Raw genomic sequence first — 16443 nt, forward strand, 5'->3', positions numbered from 1 at the left:
TCCTTGCCCCGGCTGCCCGGCCGCCCCACAGCGCAGAGGGCTCCTGGCCACCCCCCTCCACCCCCCTCCCCCGGCTCCGAGCAAGTGGAGCAGGACGGACGGGACCCCCTGGCTTGGCCTGCCACGAACCCTTGGTTTTCGGATCCTTACTTTCACGTAGTCAATAATCCTTAGAGGCTAACAAAAAAAAAAAAACACTTTTTTTTGCATTCCTAACGGTGGACCCTACACATGATGGAATCAGACCACCCCAAGCCCTCTAAGGATCCCCACAGTAAGACTGTGAACCAAGAATCGATACCAAAAATGAACATTTCCTGTCCCCGCGAACGCTGCCGATCACCAATTTTTTCCTCTAATAACGAGGAGGAAGAAACGAATCGGCAAAGCCCGTACCGTCCAGCAGGGTGTCGAAGTGGATGGCCTGCAGGTACTCCTTCTCCCGCATGAACCCCCGGAGGGGAGTGGCCCAGCCTTCGCTCAACACCTGGACCCACTGAAGATCCAGCTGCAAAACACAAAAGCAGGTGAACGTTTCCACGCGCCCTGTTCCCCCGCCTCCTGGCCCCAGGGCAGGCCCCTCTCATTCCGCCGTCAGGACAAGGAAGGCAGCTCCGCTTTGAGGCTGACCCAGGATCTGGGGTGGGGGAGGCGGGTAGGCTGGAGTCCAGAACCTTCCTCCTGCAGAGTGGTGATGGAAGGTTGGGGTGACCCACCTGAACACCCCAGGGCGCACACGTCCTTATCATGTGCAACCGAGTTAACATTTGCTGTTCCTTCTTTCCCTTTTTTTTCCCTACAAAAATTCCGGTCTGGCCACATATTTTCACCAAATGTACTAGTTAGTTGAAACTGGGAAATCACTGACTCTCAAGGTCCAAAATTCTTAGCATGACACTGAAAGCCCTTCAGGCTCTGGCCCGCTGGCTCATTTTAGAGATTTCCACCTCCTCCCACCTGAAAATTCCTAGTCCTCCTTTAGGCCCCGAAGCATGGGTCACTGCTCTGAGGACATTTCCTGCCACCTCGAGACCCCCCTCCCCCAAATTATTAGAATATTTGAGCTCCTTTTGTACCTTTCAGCCCATTTGATTGCAACTCCCAGCACTGGGATTATAATTACGTGTTGCTCATTTGCCCGGAGCATTGGAGCACTCAGCACGTATTTTGTAGGGTCGGGGGGCTCTGCTTATAAATGTCATGACTTATTAGAGTATGAATGAGCTGACACAGGTTCCCAGCTTACTTCGCGTCTCATAAAAATGTCCGGGGTTTATGAGGGATCAACAAAAAGTCACTGGGGAAGATCTGACCGCTTGGTAGGGACCAACGAGTCCTGACCCACAAACAGGCAAAGGCAGCTGCCATGCACTTGCTGGGGCTGCATCCTACACGGTCTGGGCAGTGAAACCAATGTGACCAAAGCGGTCCACACCTTGTCCTTTGGCCGGGCTATGCTCCCCCCCACCCCATTAGGAAAGAGTGGGATTTGCAGAGTAGAAAAAGATTCATATCACTTTAGATCAGGGTGGCTCTTTGTTTTCTCCAAATTCCTCCTCGATCGTCCAAAAACACACTTTTCTTTTCTTTCTTTTTGTTTTTTACTTGCACTCTGGACAAACTTCTCTCAGCGGCACCAACAAATCAATACTGCCCGGTGCCTGCCAGTTGGCATGACCGAAGATGCCAAGTTACCTTCCCAGCCTGCCTCTGCCCGTGGCATCGGTCAGCGACCTTGTGGCAGCTCTTGGTGAGAGATTTGCTGGGAAAGAGGTTCTAAAAAAAAAGGGAGTGGGGGAAAGGGGGGCGCCTGGGGGGCTCCGGGGTTGAGCGTCTGTCTGCCTTGGGCTCAGGGCGTGACCCCGGGGTCCCGGGATCGAGTCCCGCATCGGGCTCCCCGCAGGGAGCCTGCTTCTCCCTCTGCCTGGGTCTCTGCTTCTCTCTCTGTGTCTCATAAATGAATGAATAAAATCTTTAAAAGAAAAAAAGGCAAAGATGAAGTGTTTTTCTTAGGGACGTTGCATTTCCTTCATCTGTACCTTCCTTATTATCAAGAGTCACTTTAGTATCAAGAGACGGACTATGATGAGGGATGCGGGGCCGGGTTCGCCCGCGGCCGGCCTGCAGCGTCCTACCTTGGTAATTGCTAGGGAAGGCAGCGCCTCGGCCTCAGCTCGGACCTGGTCAAGCTTGTTTTCAGGCACGAAGAGTTCATGGATGCCTTTCATTACAGTGTGGGGTACGATGTTCTGAAATGAAGCAGAATCGGCAACAACTTGAAAGGGAAACTGCGAAAAGACTGCTTTGGGAAATGAATGATCTTTCATGGCTTTATTCAATTAGAGAGAGAGAGAGAGAGAGGGTCCACCCACCTGCTCTTGCAGGAGCTCCACCACCTGCTGGACACAGTCACTCACTGAGGACAGGTTGGTTTTAAGCACAAGCTCGGGAGTTTCGGGTTTCTCATAATCAGAATCAATACCCGTAAACCCTGCAAGGCACAGGGGCAAAAACCACATTGGCACCAACAGAACAGTCTTTTTTTTTTTTTTTTTTTTTTTTTTTAAGATTTTCTTTATTTATTCATGAGAGGCAGAGAGAGAGAGGCAGAGACACAGGCAGAGGGAGACGCAGGCTCCATGCAGGGAGCCGGATGTGGGACTCGACCCTGGGGCTCCAGGATCCTGGGCTGAAGGCGGCGCTAAACCCCGGAGTCCCCCGGGCTGCCCATAGAACAGTCATTTTACACAGCGAGGCCTAACCCACTTGGAATGATGCATTACACTGAGAATTTAGATTAGACCAGAAAGGATCACTGGCCACCCTTGACCTCTGGCCACAGGTAAAGAAACAAATAGAGTGAAAAATAAGAGTATTATATACATATTTATGCGCGTGTGTGTATATTCACAGCTGGGTCTTCAATATAGAAAGCCCCAGATTATGAGGTCCAAGCCCCCTGCAGCTGATCAGAACCCCAAAGGGAGACAAGAAGAAGCAAAAAACCCCTTGACGCACACTCGTGTATAGACACCGAGCTCGGAGGTCTGAAGTTTGTTGCTCGCGGCCGAGGGGACAGTTGTGGGAGAACACAAGCCACGTGCTGCTGCGCCCGTGGCCGTATCGACTACTCGGGGGCCCCCTAAACAGTCGTGTGCGCTGGATGCGGTTTGGGAGAAGGGTCTCCGAGGCTTCGGGCGGGTTCCCGGGGGACGGCCCGAGGCGGGGGGGGCCTGCGGCCTGGCGCTCCTACCTTTGATCTCTCCGGCGCGGGCCCGTTTGTAGAGGCCTTTCACGTCTCTGCTCTCACAGATGTTTAGAGGCGCATCGACGAATATTTCAAAGAACGGCAGCCCTGCCGATTCGTGGATTTTGCGGGCGTTCTCACGGTCCTGGAAGACACGCGAGGGGGAGGTAAGGCAGGGGTTTGGCCGTGGAATCCGTGGCGCCCGACGGCCCTGGGGAGCCCCCGGCACTGGTGCTCTGCGGGCGGGCAGGAGCCCGGGCCGCGCGACGTCCGGGTCGGCCTCCGGGGAGCACGGGCCTCCAAGGGCCGTCGGAGGAACCCGCGGAGAAGAATCTGCGAAAGGACGGGCCTGGCGACCTGAGCATCTCATTCAGAGGGCGGGTTCGGAGCCTGTGGCGTCTGACTGGGGTCCCCCAAGTGCGGTTTCCGGACAAGGGCGTCCGTGCAGCCCGTGCGACCTGGTGCTCAGACCGCGAACGGCCGGTCCCTGCAGCGAGCTGAGCCTCTGCCTCCCGGGACACGGGACACGGGCGACCACAGGGCCCTCGGCGGGCCTTGCTGAGCGTCCTCCCTCTAAGCCGGGCCAGCTGTGCGTCGGCCGGCGGCGGGGGAGGGTTCGCGTCAGCTGCCCTGGCATCTGGCATCCGCTCTTTACATAAGCAACGTTAAGTAGAGGAAATGAGGCAGCGGGAAAAGAACAGGCAGGGGAAATTGAAAATACGGCGGCCCCGGGGTCCCCCCAGCCCCTGGCACCGAGCGCGGGGCTCGGCGGCGTCGCCAATCACGGTACCTTCGCGAAAGGAGAAATGAAGCTGGTGATGCAGACCAGACCAGCATCAGCAAACAGCTTGGCCACCTCGGCAATCCGGCGGATGTTCTCCTCTCTGTCCCCGGGGGAGAATCCGAGGTTTTTGTTAAGGCCGTGCCGGACGTTGTCCCCATCGAGGGAGTAGCACGGGATGGCGTGGGACACCAGGTACTCTTCCAGGGCAAAACTTATTGTGGTTTTTCCAGCACCAGAGAGACCTGTTCATTATAATCATTGGACCTCAGGTCAAAACCCACCAAGATCTAGAAAGAGCATAGTTCACTACGCATCACGTACTTGCATTTTTTTTTTTTTGAACATTGAAATAACCATCTGTCGCCTACGAGAATTAACAGCATTTCAGAGCAAGTGGGGTTCCCAAGTAGGGGGCCCGGGGGCGGGGGGGGCTACACATGGTTCTTGGTGCGTCGTATTTTGCCTGCAGAGTGTTTTTAAAGATTAGAACATGGTGCGTGCAGATCCAGACGGAAAAAAAAGCCAGATCGGGTGACCATGTTCTCGTGTCCCTGTCCCGACAGCCACCAGCTGGAACGGAGGGACGGCCAGCCCGGGAGGCTGGGAGGCCACCTTCCTTAGGGAGGCTGCCAAACAACCATCTGACATCAGGGCTCTTTGGCTTCAAGATTTTTCCAAAATGACCCTCAAAACATGAAGACTGACCCCCGAGCCGGGCTGCGGGCATGTTTCGAGCTGCCCTACACGCTTAGGTGTCCGGGGTCTCTCCATGAGAACAGAGTTGCCGTGCGGTTTTCTTCGAAACCGTGGTTTCAAAGCACACTGGCGGGGGACGCACTTTATAATTTCTGTAGGAGGGAAATCATGGGGAGGAAGGGAGCTCTGCAGAAACCCAGTCACCCCAAAGACCTCTGGACCTGGAAAATGTAGCATTGTGCCAAGCCACCGTCAGGCAGCCCCCAGGCGCGGGAGAGGAAAAGGTAGGGGGGCGCGGAGAAGGTGCAGAGGGTGCAGGAAGGAGGGAGAAGGCCAAAAAGAGAGAGAGAAAGAGAGACAGAGAAGCAGGGACGAAGGACAGAGGGGAACGAAGACTCGGAAAGAGGGGCGCCTGGCGGGCTCAGTCGCTGGAGTGTGCGACTCCCGATCTTGGGGTTGTTGAGTTTGAGCCCCAGGCTGGGCGCAGAGATCGCTGGAAAAAAAGAACCGGATAAACTTAAAAAAGCGACTTGGAAGGAAAGGGGACATATGGGGGGCGAGCAAACAGTCTCCACGGCGTGCGTTCTGCTCCCCGGCCGCGGCCCTCGAGGACCCAGGAGAGGAAAGGGCTCGGGGCTGCGCCGTCCTCCGTGGGAGTCACCGTCCGACACACTCTTAGGTTATTCGTGTCACCGAGTTTCATTTGAACACGGACGTGAGGGGATAAAGGCCTCTTGGGGGAGAAGAAATGGGGCTCCCGAAGCCCCGGCATGTCCTCTCGCACTGGGAAATGAGGGAACTAATAGAGATCTTCAATTTTGCTTCGGGTCTGGAACCTCAGAGCTGAATCGCAGGGACTGGATGACACCAGGCCGTCGGCAGACGCGTGCACTGGCTCGGCGCGGGCGCCTCTCTCCTCTCGTTGCGCCTCCATCCCCAGGGGCGGCCACTACACCCAGCTCGGCTTACGGGTGGGAAGACTGCGGCGTAGGCAGCTCAGCCGGCTTGTCCGACGTCGCACAGCCCGTGCGCGTGGAGCTCGGGCTCTAAACCGCGTCCCTGGACTCGAAGTGTTCGGTTTCTCCCGGTCACCCTGCTCCGTAGCCCGATCTCCGGAACGTAAGAGCAGAGAATAAAGTGGGAAAAGACGGTGGTGGTGTTTGAAGAGTAAGGAAAGACAGGGACGTCCATCCTCTAGGGTGTTTTTTTTCTCTTCCACCAGTTACCTCTTTGTTTTCGAGGCTGTTCCACACTCTATGGAGCGGCCGCCGTGTGTACGTCTCGACACAAAAATTGGGCAAACGCATGAGACACACACGTAACAGGAGGGCAGCGTCTGGAACGCAGCCGTGGTACCTGCTGCCCCTTGGCAAGGCTCTTGGGCAGGCCTGGGGAGGGGGGCCAGGAACCGTGACGGGGGAGCGCTGCCTTCTGGAATACGGCAAGCTTCTCGCCCGCCGTGGTCCCCAGCCTGCCAGCTGGGAGAGGGTGTCGTGCCGCGGGTGTGAAACCCAGAGGCCAAAGGCAGGTGCCTCAGGCACCAGGAAAAACCCAAAAAAGAAGGAGGCAGGTGGAGACGGGAACAGGAAAGACGGAGTAGCAGGGGTGGGTGAGGCGGGCGCCAGCCTGTCACTGGCTTCAGCATCCCCCTCAGGTTGGATAAATCAGCATTTGGGGTTTGGGTTGGTTTTTCTAAGATGTATTTATTTGAGAGAGAGAGAGAGAGAGGAGAGAGAGGCAGAGGAGGGAGAGAGGGAGGGGGAGAGACAAGAGCCGAGCCTCACCACCCCGCGGTCAGGACCTGAGGCGAAATGGAGAGTCGGTGGCTTAACGGATGGAGCGGCCCAGGCGCCGGCCAGACCAGCACTCGCGGGCGGGCAGTAGACGCAGCCGACCTCAGGACCTTGGTCAACACCCTTGCGTCTAAGTGAAACACCGTGTCTACGACTGCTAGGCCCTCGGACCAACCCCTGCACTTTGTGCTGAGGGTTAGGGTCACTAAGCCTTGGCTTTGACGTCCTGAGGCTCTGAAAACACAGGGCGGGGGAGAGTCACTTGGCCGCATGCGTGGGAGTGAAGGACGTGTCGTTACAGGGGCGATCCTTCCGTTCGCAGGCTCTGTTGTTGTTTAATATTAAGAGAAATAGTCCCCGACCACGTAAAGACATCAGAGAACAATAGAGAGTATCTCTAAACATCCCAAACCTCACACACCGCCAAATGCTTGCTGTCAAATTAGGAAGGCCCCACGATGGCCAGTACGTGGGTTTGGGCACAAGCATGAGGATCCCGGGATCCCCCAGAGCCAAAGGGGAGGTGCCGTCATCAACGCCCCTTTTCTTGCCAAAGAGGGAGACGAGCTCTGAGCCTTCGCCTTGGGCCTTCCTCCCACTGGCGCCAGAGCCCGGGCTCCTTACCCCTGCCCTCAGCCTCGTCCCGACGTTGAAACAAACACGTCCTATGTGCAACATGTTACCCGAAGTTCCTTAGAATCGCATGTCACACACCAATTTTCAATTAAAAAAAAAAAATCTATAAACCAACACGGCATACCCGTCAGCCACACCGTGCATCCTCGGAATCCGCCCCTGGTGCCGACCACCTGTCCTCGCTTGTTCCTGCTCACGTGGTGCGCCTGATAGACGACGTTGGTGGATTTCTGCTGGCTTCCCTACGGAACAAGACCAAGCCCAGGATCGTGTCAATGAAACAATGCAATACGTAGACATGTGACGAAACGATCAAACGACAGGTGGCACGAACAGTCATCCCTCGCCGGAACTCCTCTCCTAGGACTGGCGCCCAGAGTGACAAGTATTAATTAGGAAAAGACGCTGCCCTTAGAACACGCAGCATGACCCCCTGAGCGTAGACCTTGGGGGAGACGGCCACTGACGCGCTGCGAGAGCCCTGGTTTGGGGCCATTCACAGGTGCGCAGCTCGGCCGGTCCTCGTCTCCGTAGGTGCTGCTCTTGCCCAAATCCTGCGGATGCTGCTGGAAAACAGCCCCAGGGAGGGCAGCGGTGGGCAAGCACGCGGGAGAGAGCCAGGTGAGACCCGCGCGGGACGCCCCGGGAACCATGGCAGCGAGGACCCGCGCTCGCGGTGACGGCAGCGGTATCAGGGGGACAACCATCCCGGGGAGAAGCTGGCGGTCTCTTCTAAAGCTAAATACTTACGTCCCCAATGACTCGGCGAGCGCACGCGCAGGCCTTTACTCCAGGGAAAACACGTATCCGCAAAAAGACACATACAACTTTATTTGCACAAGAACTGCGCCTCGCCAAGTAACCATCCACGGGGAAACAGGTGACACGCGCCCGCACGCACACCCGGCCCGGTCAGAAGCGCACTTGTCCTTGGGGGTCCTTGGGAGAATATCCCCACGGCGACATTGCTCCTGGCATTGGGGAATCTGCCCTGATCTCGGAAGAATGCTTCTTGTTTGCCTACATTTGCCTTGGTACAGCAGCAACGGGCCTCAAGGATCCCTTCCCAGCGGGACGAGCAGAGCAGTGCTTTGCAAAAACTTCATTCTTCAGCTCTGTGGGCAACTGTCCTTAAGCTGCCTGTATCCACGAGCAATGAACAGTCTCCTTATACTCCGCCCACAATCTCGTCTGCTTGAAGTACATATCCTCTCGCTTGGTTCCCTCTGAACCCGAACTGCAACTGTTGAGCATCCCCATAAGAGACCTTCTTAGACTTAAAGGCAGTAATGCGATTTTCCCTTACCTATTTATTTTCTTTTTTTTTTTAAATTTTATTTTATTTTATTTATTTATGATAGTCACAGAGAGAGAGAGAGAGGCAGAGACACAGGCAGAGGGAGAAGCGGGCTCCATGCACCGGGAGCCTGATGTGGGATTCGATCCCGGGTCTCCAGGATCGTGCCCTGGGCCAAAGGCAGGCACCAAACCACAGCGCCACCCAGGGATCCCCCCTATTTATTTTCTTAACCTGATTTTCTGTATTTTCCCATGGTCAATACTTGTGGAGAGTTTTAAATTTTATAAATTAAAATTCAGTTCAATTAAAAAAAACACGCACTGTTTGCTTTGGTTCGATCTCACCGAACATGTACACCCACGATGGGCTTTGGGTTATATGTAAATTTTACCAAACACCAAAAAATAGAGCCGTTAAAAAAAAAAGTAAGCCAGGGATGCCTGGGTGGCCCAGGCCGTGACCCCGGGGTCCCGGGATCAAGTCCCGCGGCGGCTTCCTGCATGGAGCCTGCTTCCCCCTCCGCCTGTGTCTCTGCCTCTCTCTCTGTGTCTCTCATGAATTAATAAATAAAATCTTAAAAAAAAAAAAAAAAGAAAAGAAAAGAGTAAGCCAACAAGGGGATACACACCCAGACTCAAGTGCTGGAATTCTCTCGCTCAAGAGACAGGCCTCGGGTCCCACTCATACCTGACGCCAGGTGTGGCCGCCCACCTGTGCACACGAGCACCGCCCGGAGCTTAATTTGTCCACAAAGGTCTTTCTTTCCCCGCCTCTTTTGGCTGTTTTCTTCTTTTTTTTTCCCCCCTCCCTACAGGCAGTGATCCAGAATAAACCCTAAACTTTGTTAATCTATGGAAACTTTGTGAAGATCTTGTAAACTGCGTCCCCAACCAAGCGCTTGGTGTTCAAAACCAGGTCGGAATCCGGCAGAAGGAGCTTCTCCTTTAGTGTCTAAGAGTTCGCCTCTGAACCTTTTGGGTTTTTTTTTATTAGTGGAGTCTTCATCGCAGGTGCTCATACGGGGTATCTCCCATTCCAGCAGTGTTTATTATTTTTTTTCCGGCAGTGTTTAAACAAACACAGTCTTTTCAGACGGCCGGGTCCTGGGCTTTTTGGTTCTGCAGAGAGCACTTGGTTTCTTATTTATCTTATATTTACCCTTGATTCTCTCCAAAAGGCAAACAAAATAGATGTTTTGAATGATATTTGAACTGCAAAGGGGCGGGGCAGCCAAAAACTTTGCTTTGCTGAAACCTTTACTCCCTGCGAGAGACCATATGGGGCTCGAAGCCAGGGAAAGACAGTGGCTGTCAGGAAAAGAATTCTCTCTATGGAAAACGCAGTCCGTGGTGAAGAAAGAAAATGTTTGCGTCCCTGCGGGTGTAAACCGAGCACGCAGACCCCCTTGGCACCTGCCCTCTCTCTCAGTGTCGCTCGGCACAAACCGCATAGTTGGTGGTGTACTCCTTTCCTACGTCCCCAAATAGAATTTGGCAAAAATCCCTACCTTTTCCCAGGTCGCCGGCCCAGAATCCGCCCCCCCCCTCCCCCCAGCGTGTGCACGTGTGGCCTGAACATGGGCTCTGGAGTCCAGCAAACCTGGCTTTGAAACCTTCTCTGGGATCCTGGGCACGTCAGTGACATCACAGCCTCCGCCCCCCGCTCTGTAACCCGGGCCGGAACAGTCTCCTCCTGCGGTTGCTGAAAGGACTAAATAAAAGGATTTTCTCTAGAAAGGAGCAAGGCAAACACAGCACCCAGCAGGGCCCCCGAGCTCCGGGGCGCAGGTGGCATCTGGTCTACCTGGAGAGATGGGGTAGCTCGTCTCAATCGCCCAGCGTGACAGGCGTGGGGCCTGGGGCCTGGGGACCTGGGGCTCAGCGTCAAAGTCAGAGCCCGCGCAGGACGGTCCTTTGCTGCGGGAAGAGTCGCGCACGTAGCCCCACGCCACCGCCCGGCTCCAGTTCTTGTTCCCTTCCACCCAAAGTGCGGCCAGGAAACACACGTTCCGCGGCGGACTCACCAGTCACCAGCTCGAGGTCTCCTCTTTGTACCCCAGACCCCCGCTCCCAGCTGGGAGCCGGCCGGCTGGGTCATGACCCCTTAGTTTGCGGCACAGGGTGGCCTTTGCCCCAGGTCGGCGTTGCGCGCTGCTGCTGCTGCGGGACCTTGTCACACGGCCCCGCCAGGTCCACCCCTCAGTCCCATTGGCAACGCGCAGGGGGAGTGCCCAGAGAGCTCCTGGGCCCCGGGGGGGGGGGTGCTGGCAGGAAGCCTCAGCCTTGACGCTGCGGGACTGGAGCCAGGGCCCCATGGCAGGGTCCCCGGGCGCCCGGGCAGGGCTGGTGGGGTCTGTGTCCTGGGAACGCGCTGGAAGGCGCTGGAAGGCGCTGGAAGGCAGGCGGCCAAGCAACCAGGAAGCAGGAAACCCAGCGCCAGGTTGGGGATTTCCCTGAGCCCCAAGGCTTGGGTGACACTTGCACAGTATCTGTGACAAAGGACGAGCAAGTGCTTGGAATTCTATAGCCCTGCGTCCCCAGCGGCGCTTCCCGGTCCCTCTGAACTTGGCCCTGGCGCCACCGGGCTGGTGTCACGGGGGTGGGGACGGCCGGCGCCCCACAGCTCCCCGCCTGCAAGCGGGGCCCACCGGCCAGGTGACCCGGTCTCTGCACCCGGACGCTGCGGCCAAAGCCCCAAACCCCGAGCAGCCGGGCTTCCTGAGTGGGGCCAGGTCTCACCCCTGCCTCCCCGGGGCTCCCAGGCCCAGCTGGGTCACTTCTGCGACACGCTGCCACCCCGGGGAGGACCTCATGACATCGCACATATTGGGGCTTTGGGCGCCGCGTGAAAATGTCGGGAATTCGAAACACGGTTCTCACGTCGTTTGCATGACTTAATAGCACGAGCAGCTTCAAACGGTCAATGATCATCAACGTGTGTCTTTCCTTTGATATTACTCCTTGGGGCCTGTGACCCCAAATGAAACGCCTGCGCGTAGAGTCGTGAACTGCGTCACAGCTCCCATGATGCGTCGCCGATTCACTTTCCAGGACGACAGAGCCCAGGTACCCGGCTACCCTATACTTGCTCCCAAATAATCCAACTAATCTGTTGGGTTTGCAGTTTTACTGTTTTCTCCCCCAGAGTAGTTACCGGCAAGAACAGGCATTTCCACGCAGTAAGTCACGCGTGCCATTAGTTCGCTTGTCTCTTCTCATGCAAATCAACAATCCGGACGACGACCTCATTCGCTTTTTCAAAATGCATTTTTGTTCTTTGTGTATTTTGTATAGTAAAAATTTTATTAGTCGTATACTTTTTGTTCACTTGCTTTTTTGATGTTACTTTATCGCAGATCGCGTAGATTATGACGTGTATTACACGTGCTATAGCATAGTAAATGGTATTTTAAGAATACGTAATATTCCTATTGTCTTTGATGGCTTCCGTTTGATCATCGGTTACAGCTGGGCCAAACAAGCTCTTCTGACTCCTACCTATTTTGATATGATTAAATTAACTATTAATTTTATTTTATTTTTGCTACATCTGACATTCGCATGTGCTAGATGCTTATATGGATCGACTTCATTTCTTTCTTTCATTATATCCAGTGATCTCGTTATATTATAACTGATTTCCCATTACTTTCAAAAGTTTTTAATACTGTGAACCTATTTCTAGAATTCTTGCGTATTTATAATTCTTCTATGTCTGCAATTTACGTATTCTTAAGAATCTCTATGGACGTTTTCCCTTGGTGTTGTCACCTACGGTTCTGGGGGCCGTTGTTCTGTGACGTGTTTTAAAAATTCAAAGATAGGGGATCCCTGAGTGGCACAGCGGTTTGGCGCCTGCCTTTGGCCCAGGGTGTGATCCTGGAGACCCGGGATCAAGTCCCACATCGGGCTCCCGGTGCATGGAGCCTGCTCCTCCCTCTGCCTGTGTCTCCGCCTCTCTCTCTCTCTCTCTCTCTCTCTGTGACTATCATAAATTAAAAACAAAAAAAAAAATTCAAAGATAAAAATTCTTTCTTTAAAAACCTTTCTCAATATTAGTTTGTTCTAAAATATATTCCTCCATGGAAATAAAATCATCCAAGTTTTCTTCACAACGTTCCAAGCGGCTGCTTCTTGCCTCGATCCGAAGAAGTCCAGGGGAGCCCGGAGACGCTTGTGGCAGGGTAACCAGAGCCCGACGGCCCTCGGGGTGGACTCGCTGCCTCTCCCCCCGTAGGTCAGCCTCTCCTTTGCCATCGGAGTCCCTTGGCTTACGTGAAGGCCACAGACCTCACCCTGGGCCATGACCACTTTTCTTACACAACCTACTCCCGTCTGGGCCTTCAACCCTGTGCACCATCCAGAACAAACCAGCCTCCTCCGAGCTCTGGGCCCGCACTGGCCTTGCTGGTCACCCCGTAATGTCCTCTTCCCTGCGAGTCTGCGGACTCACCCCTGGACGTGTGGCCTCAACACGGAGCCTCTGCCCGTCTTGCCGTCGGCGGCGGGCTTAGCTCTCCCGCTGACCCCGCAGGAGCCTGCGTCTGCTGACAGCGCTTCCCAACTTAATCGTAAACGTCTCAAGGGGGTATTTGTTCAAGATACAGATTCCCAGGACCGACCCCCAGAGACTTGTGACTCGGTTGGCCTGGGGTGAGGCCCAAGACACCATGGCTGGCTGGCTGGTTGGCTGGTCGGTTCTGGGAGTGCTCGGATGATTGGACGCGCCGGCCAGTCGCGGGAATGCTAACCTGTGTCAGAGAATCCACGGCGACCGCGGCATTCTGCCGACGCGTCCGTCTGCCTCACCCGCCTAGGAGCTGCGTGGGCGCCGCTCCCCCTGGACCCCGTGTCTGCTGTCCCGGGGGAGCTGACGGTTCGCTGAGCGGCTAGGAAGTGTTTGCACTCAAACTAACGTGCCGTGCCCGTGACAGCTCGTGAAACGCGATCTGTTATTCGAACGTCGATTAGGGGCAAAGGCAGAGGGCCGGGCACGGAGATGCTCTCGGAAGAAGGCGGCAGCCAGGGTGGGACGATGGGTCACAGGAACGTCGGAAATCTTTTCAAAATCTCGGCACAGTTACAGGCTGGGAGGCAGCCGCGCCGACGAGTCCCGTCAGGTGAATTCAACAATATTAATGAGACTCACCCACAGGCTCCGTGCTCAGCAGGGTCTGCTTGAGGCTCCCTCTCCGTCCCCCGCTGCCCCTCCCCTGCTCTCGTGCTCTCTCTCAAATAAATAAATAATAATAATAAATCTTTTAAAAAAAACGGCCCTACAGATAAGCAGACGTTCCGGCCCCCACGCACCTCCGTAGCCGGGAGCAGCCGAAGGCCCGCTCCACAGGTGAGGAGCACGGGCTACGCGGGCAGGACTGCGGGCAGGTGCATCCTGCTGGTGCAGCTGCCAGCCACATGCCTTTGAGCGCATCACCCAGCCCCTCGGTCCTCCCCTTGCACAAGGACTGGCGATGCACAGTCGCTGCGTCCCTGAGCTGTGGGAGGGTTAGGGGAGCAAATGTACGTAACACGGCAAGGCCTGACCGAGGGTCGAGCCCTCCTGAAGGTTAGCTACGGTTAGAAGAAGAGCCGTAATGCGTGATAATTAAACTAGCTATTATTACTAATAACATAATTATAATAACAAGAATTAAGTGGCTGTTACAGCTCAGATCATCAAGGCAGCCCTGGGGCTTCCCCTGCCACGGAACAGGGCGGCGATCCCTGCAAAGGCGGGCGATCTCCGCTCTGCGAACCCCCCTCCTGCGCTGCCTTCCTGACCCCAAACAGCACGGGGCCCTCTCTCCTGGGCGCACATGCACTGTTGTGTCTACGCGCCGCAGCACATGTGACATGACCTGCCGTGGTCCGTCCTTTGTCACCTTAGAGCTTCTAAAGCCGCGCCCGAGCCCCTCGAAACATCGCCTCATCGCGGCCACTTCACAGACGGCAAGACTGAGGCTCCGGGGCGGTCAGGGTGCTCCCTACTACTGCCAACAATGCCGCAGCGAACTGCCACACGCCTCGTCTCCCACGTGGGAAGATATGTCAAGGGGACGAAGACTCGGAAGCGGGATCACTAGGCCAATCGGTTGGTCATTCGTAATATGGAGACAGAGCATCAAATCGCCCTCCACGGAAGGTGTGTGCTGCTGGGAATTACCCCAGTCTACACATTCACCGTCACGCCTGAGCTCCAGGTTCCCCCCGGCCCTGGCGCAGAGCAGGTGATCCAGACTTTTGGATTTCCTCTAAGCTAATGGATGGAAAAGGGTATTTCACTATGTCTGTACTTCGCATCTCCATTACTGTGAGTGGTGCTGCACACGTTTTATGATGTTAGGATTGTACTTCCTTTATTTATTTATTTTTAGACTCTCACTTACGCCCTTCTTCCATTTTCCCACTGCATATTTTTTTTGTCTTTTCCCAATTCATTTATAGGAGCTCTTTATATTTGTGGTAATCTCCCCATTCGTTCTTTGTTTCTCGACTTTATGACTGGTATTACTCGTGGCTTCCCTTCTGACGTTGCTGGCCGTAGAGTTAGTGTTTTTTTGTTTGTTTGTTTGTTTTAAGATTTTATTTATTTATTCATGAGAGAGAGAGAGAGGCAGAGACACAGGCCGAGGGGGAAGCCAGCTCCATGCAGGGAGCCCGACGTGGGACTCGATCCCAGGTCTCCAGAACCACACCCTGGGCCGAAAGCAGTGCTAAACTGCTAAGCCACCTAGGCTGCCCAGAGTTAGTGTTTTTAGTGCAGTTAAATTTATCAATCTTTTAATTGATACTGTAATTTTTTTGGTTATATGACAGCTTGGACACAACTGGTGGGATCGACTGTGAGCATGCCTTCAAGCAAGAAAAGTAAGAAAAGAAAAACAATGTTGTTTTGCTCAGTCTTACAAAAAAAAAAGTCCGAATAAAAAAGACTGGTTGGGTTTTTGTTTCTTAGAAATTTCTATGATTCATAAAAAAAAAAAGAAATTTCTATGATTCTTAAGGATTTTCCTCCGAAGAAAAGAGAATATATAACCTCAATGGTAAATAGGACTTTTAAAGTCCTTACAATCCTGAGATTTGACGGATTTGTGAGTCTATCAAGCGCACTAGTCTGTTTTATCATTATATCTTGAAAAATAATAAAACATACTGTTGTAACAAACAAGGAGAAGTTCTACATGCCTTTTTTTTTTTTAATTTGAGAGAGAGAGAGAGAGCACGTGCACACACGAGTGAGGGAAGAAGCAGAAAGAGAGAATCTGGAGCAGGTTCCACGCTCGGTACGGAGCCTGACATGGGGCTCGATCTCACAACTAGGAGACCATGACCTGCGTAGAAATCAAGAGTGAGGTGCTTAACGGGCTGCGCCACCCCGGCGCCCAGCACGTGCCTAATTCTGGAGAAACAGATGTTCATTAGCTTCTCATTTAGTGCTATTGTAAATGAAAGTGTTGCGATGAATTATACATTCAGTTTCAGCATCTCCAAGTCTAGGATGTATCCGGTAAAAGGAAAACCTAACCAACCCACACTGAGGTCCCTAAAGAGCCCACAATAATTTTAGTTTACGGTAAGGCTCCAGGTTGTACGCATCCACTGTCCCCGTGATAAATTCAACCTGTGAGAAACGAGGGTATTAAAGAGGTGTAACTCATCTGATGAGAGATTTAGAACAAACTAGTATATGAAGGAGGGAAGGCGACACTGCGCCTAGTGGGGCAGTTTTAAATCAGATAATTTAGTAGATGACATCAAACTCCGATAAGACCATGTGCAATTTCCTGTTCAATCATCGCTTCTTATTGACGTGGGAGTCACCTTCCAGGTAGGTGGATGCCAGTTCCTTTACCAGGTAAGTGGGCTAGACTCGTAAGTAAGCTAACCAGCTAAAATCTAAGTCTCAGTCACGCTCTGTGCACACACGTGAGCCTGCGTCCCGTCTGACCTGGGTTACGAGCAGCATGAACCCATCACGTGCCGTGCCT

General features: G+C 54.0%; 1 protein-coding gene across 2 annotated transcripts in view; it reads right to left on the reverse strand.

The window, feature by feature from the left end:
* PAPSS2 (3'-phosphoadenosine 5'-phosphosulfate synthase 2) overlaps positions 1-16443 on the reverse strand; it is a 49031-nt gene that overhangs the window by 12142 nt on the left and 20446 nt on the right. For both annotated transcript variants that reach the window (XM_077874858.1, XM_077874857.1), the window contains exons 2-7: positions 7281-7398; positions 4038-4273; positions 3254-3392; positions 2373-2491; positions 2136-2249; positions 397-508 (exon numbers count right to left, since the gene is read on the reverse strand). In XM_077874858.1, the coding sequence (XP_077730984.1) occupies positions 397-508; positions 2136-2249; positions 2373-2491; positions 3254-3392; positions 4038-4273; positions 7281-7398 (838 nt within the window). The remainder of the gene's footprint in view (positions 1-396; positions 509-2135; positions 2250-2372; positions 2492-3253; positions 3393-4037; positions 4274-7280; positions 7399-16443) is intronic.

Source organism: Canis aureus, chromosome 27 (genome assembly GCF_053574225.1).
Source record: "Canis aureus isolate CA01 chromosome 27, VMU_Caureus_v.1.0, whole genome shotgun sequence".
In the NCBI taxonomy this organism is placed as follows: domain Eukaryota; kingdom Metazoa; phylum Chordata; class Mammalia; order Carnivora; family Canidae; genus Canis; species Canis aureus.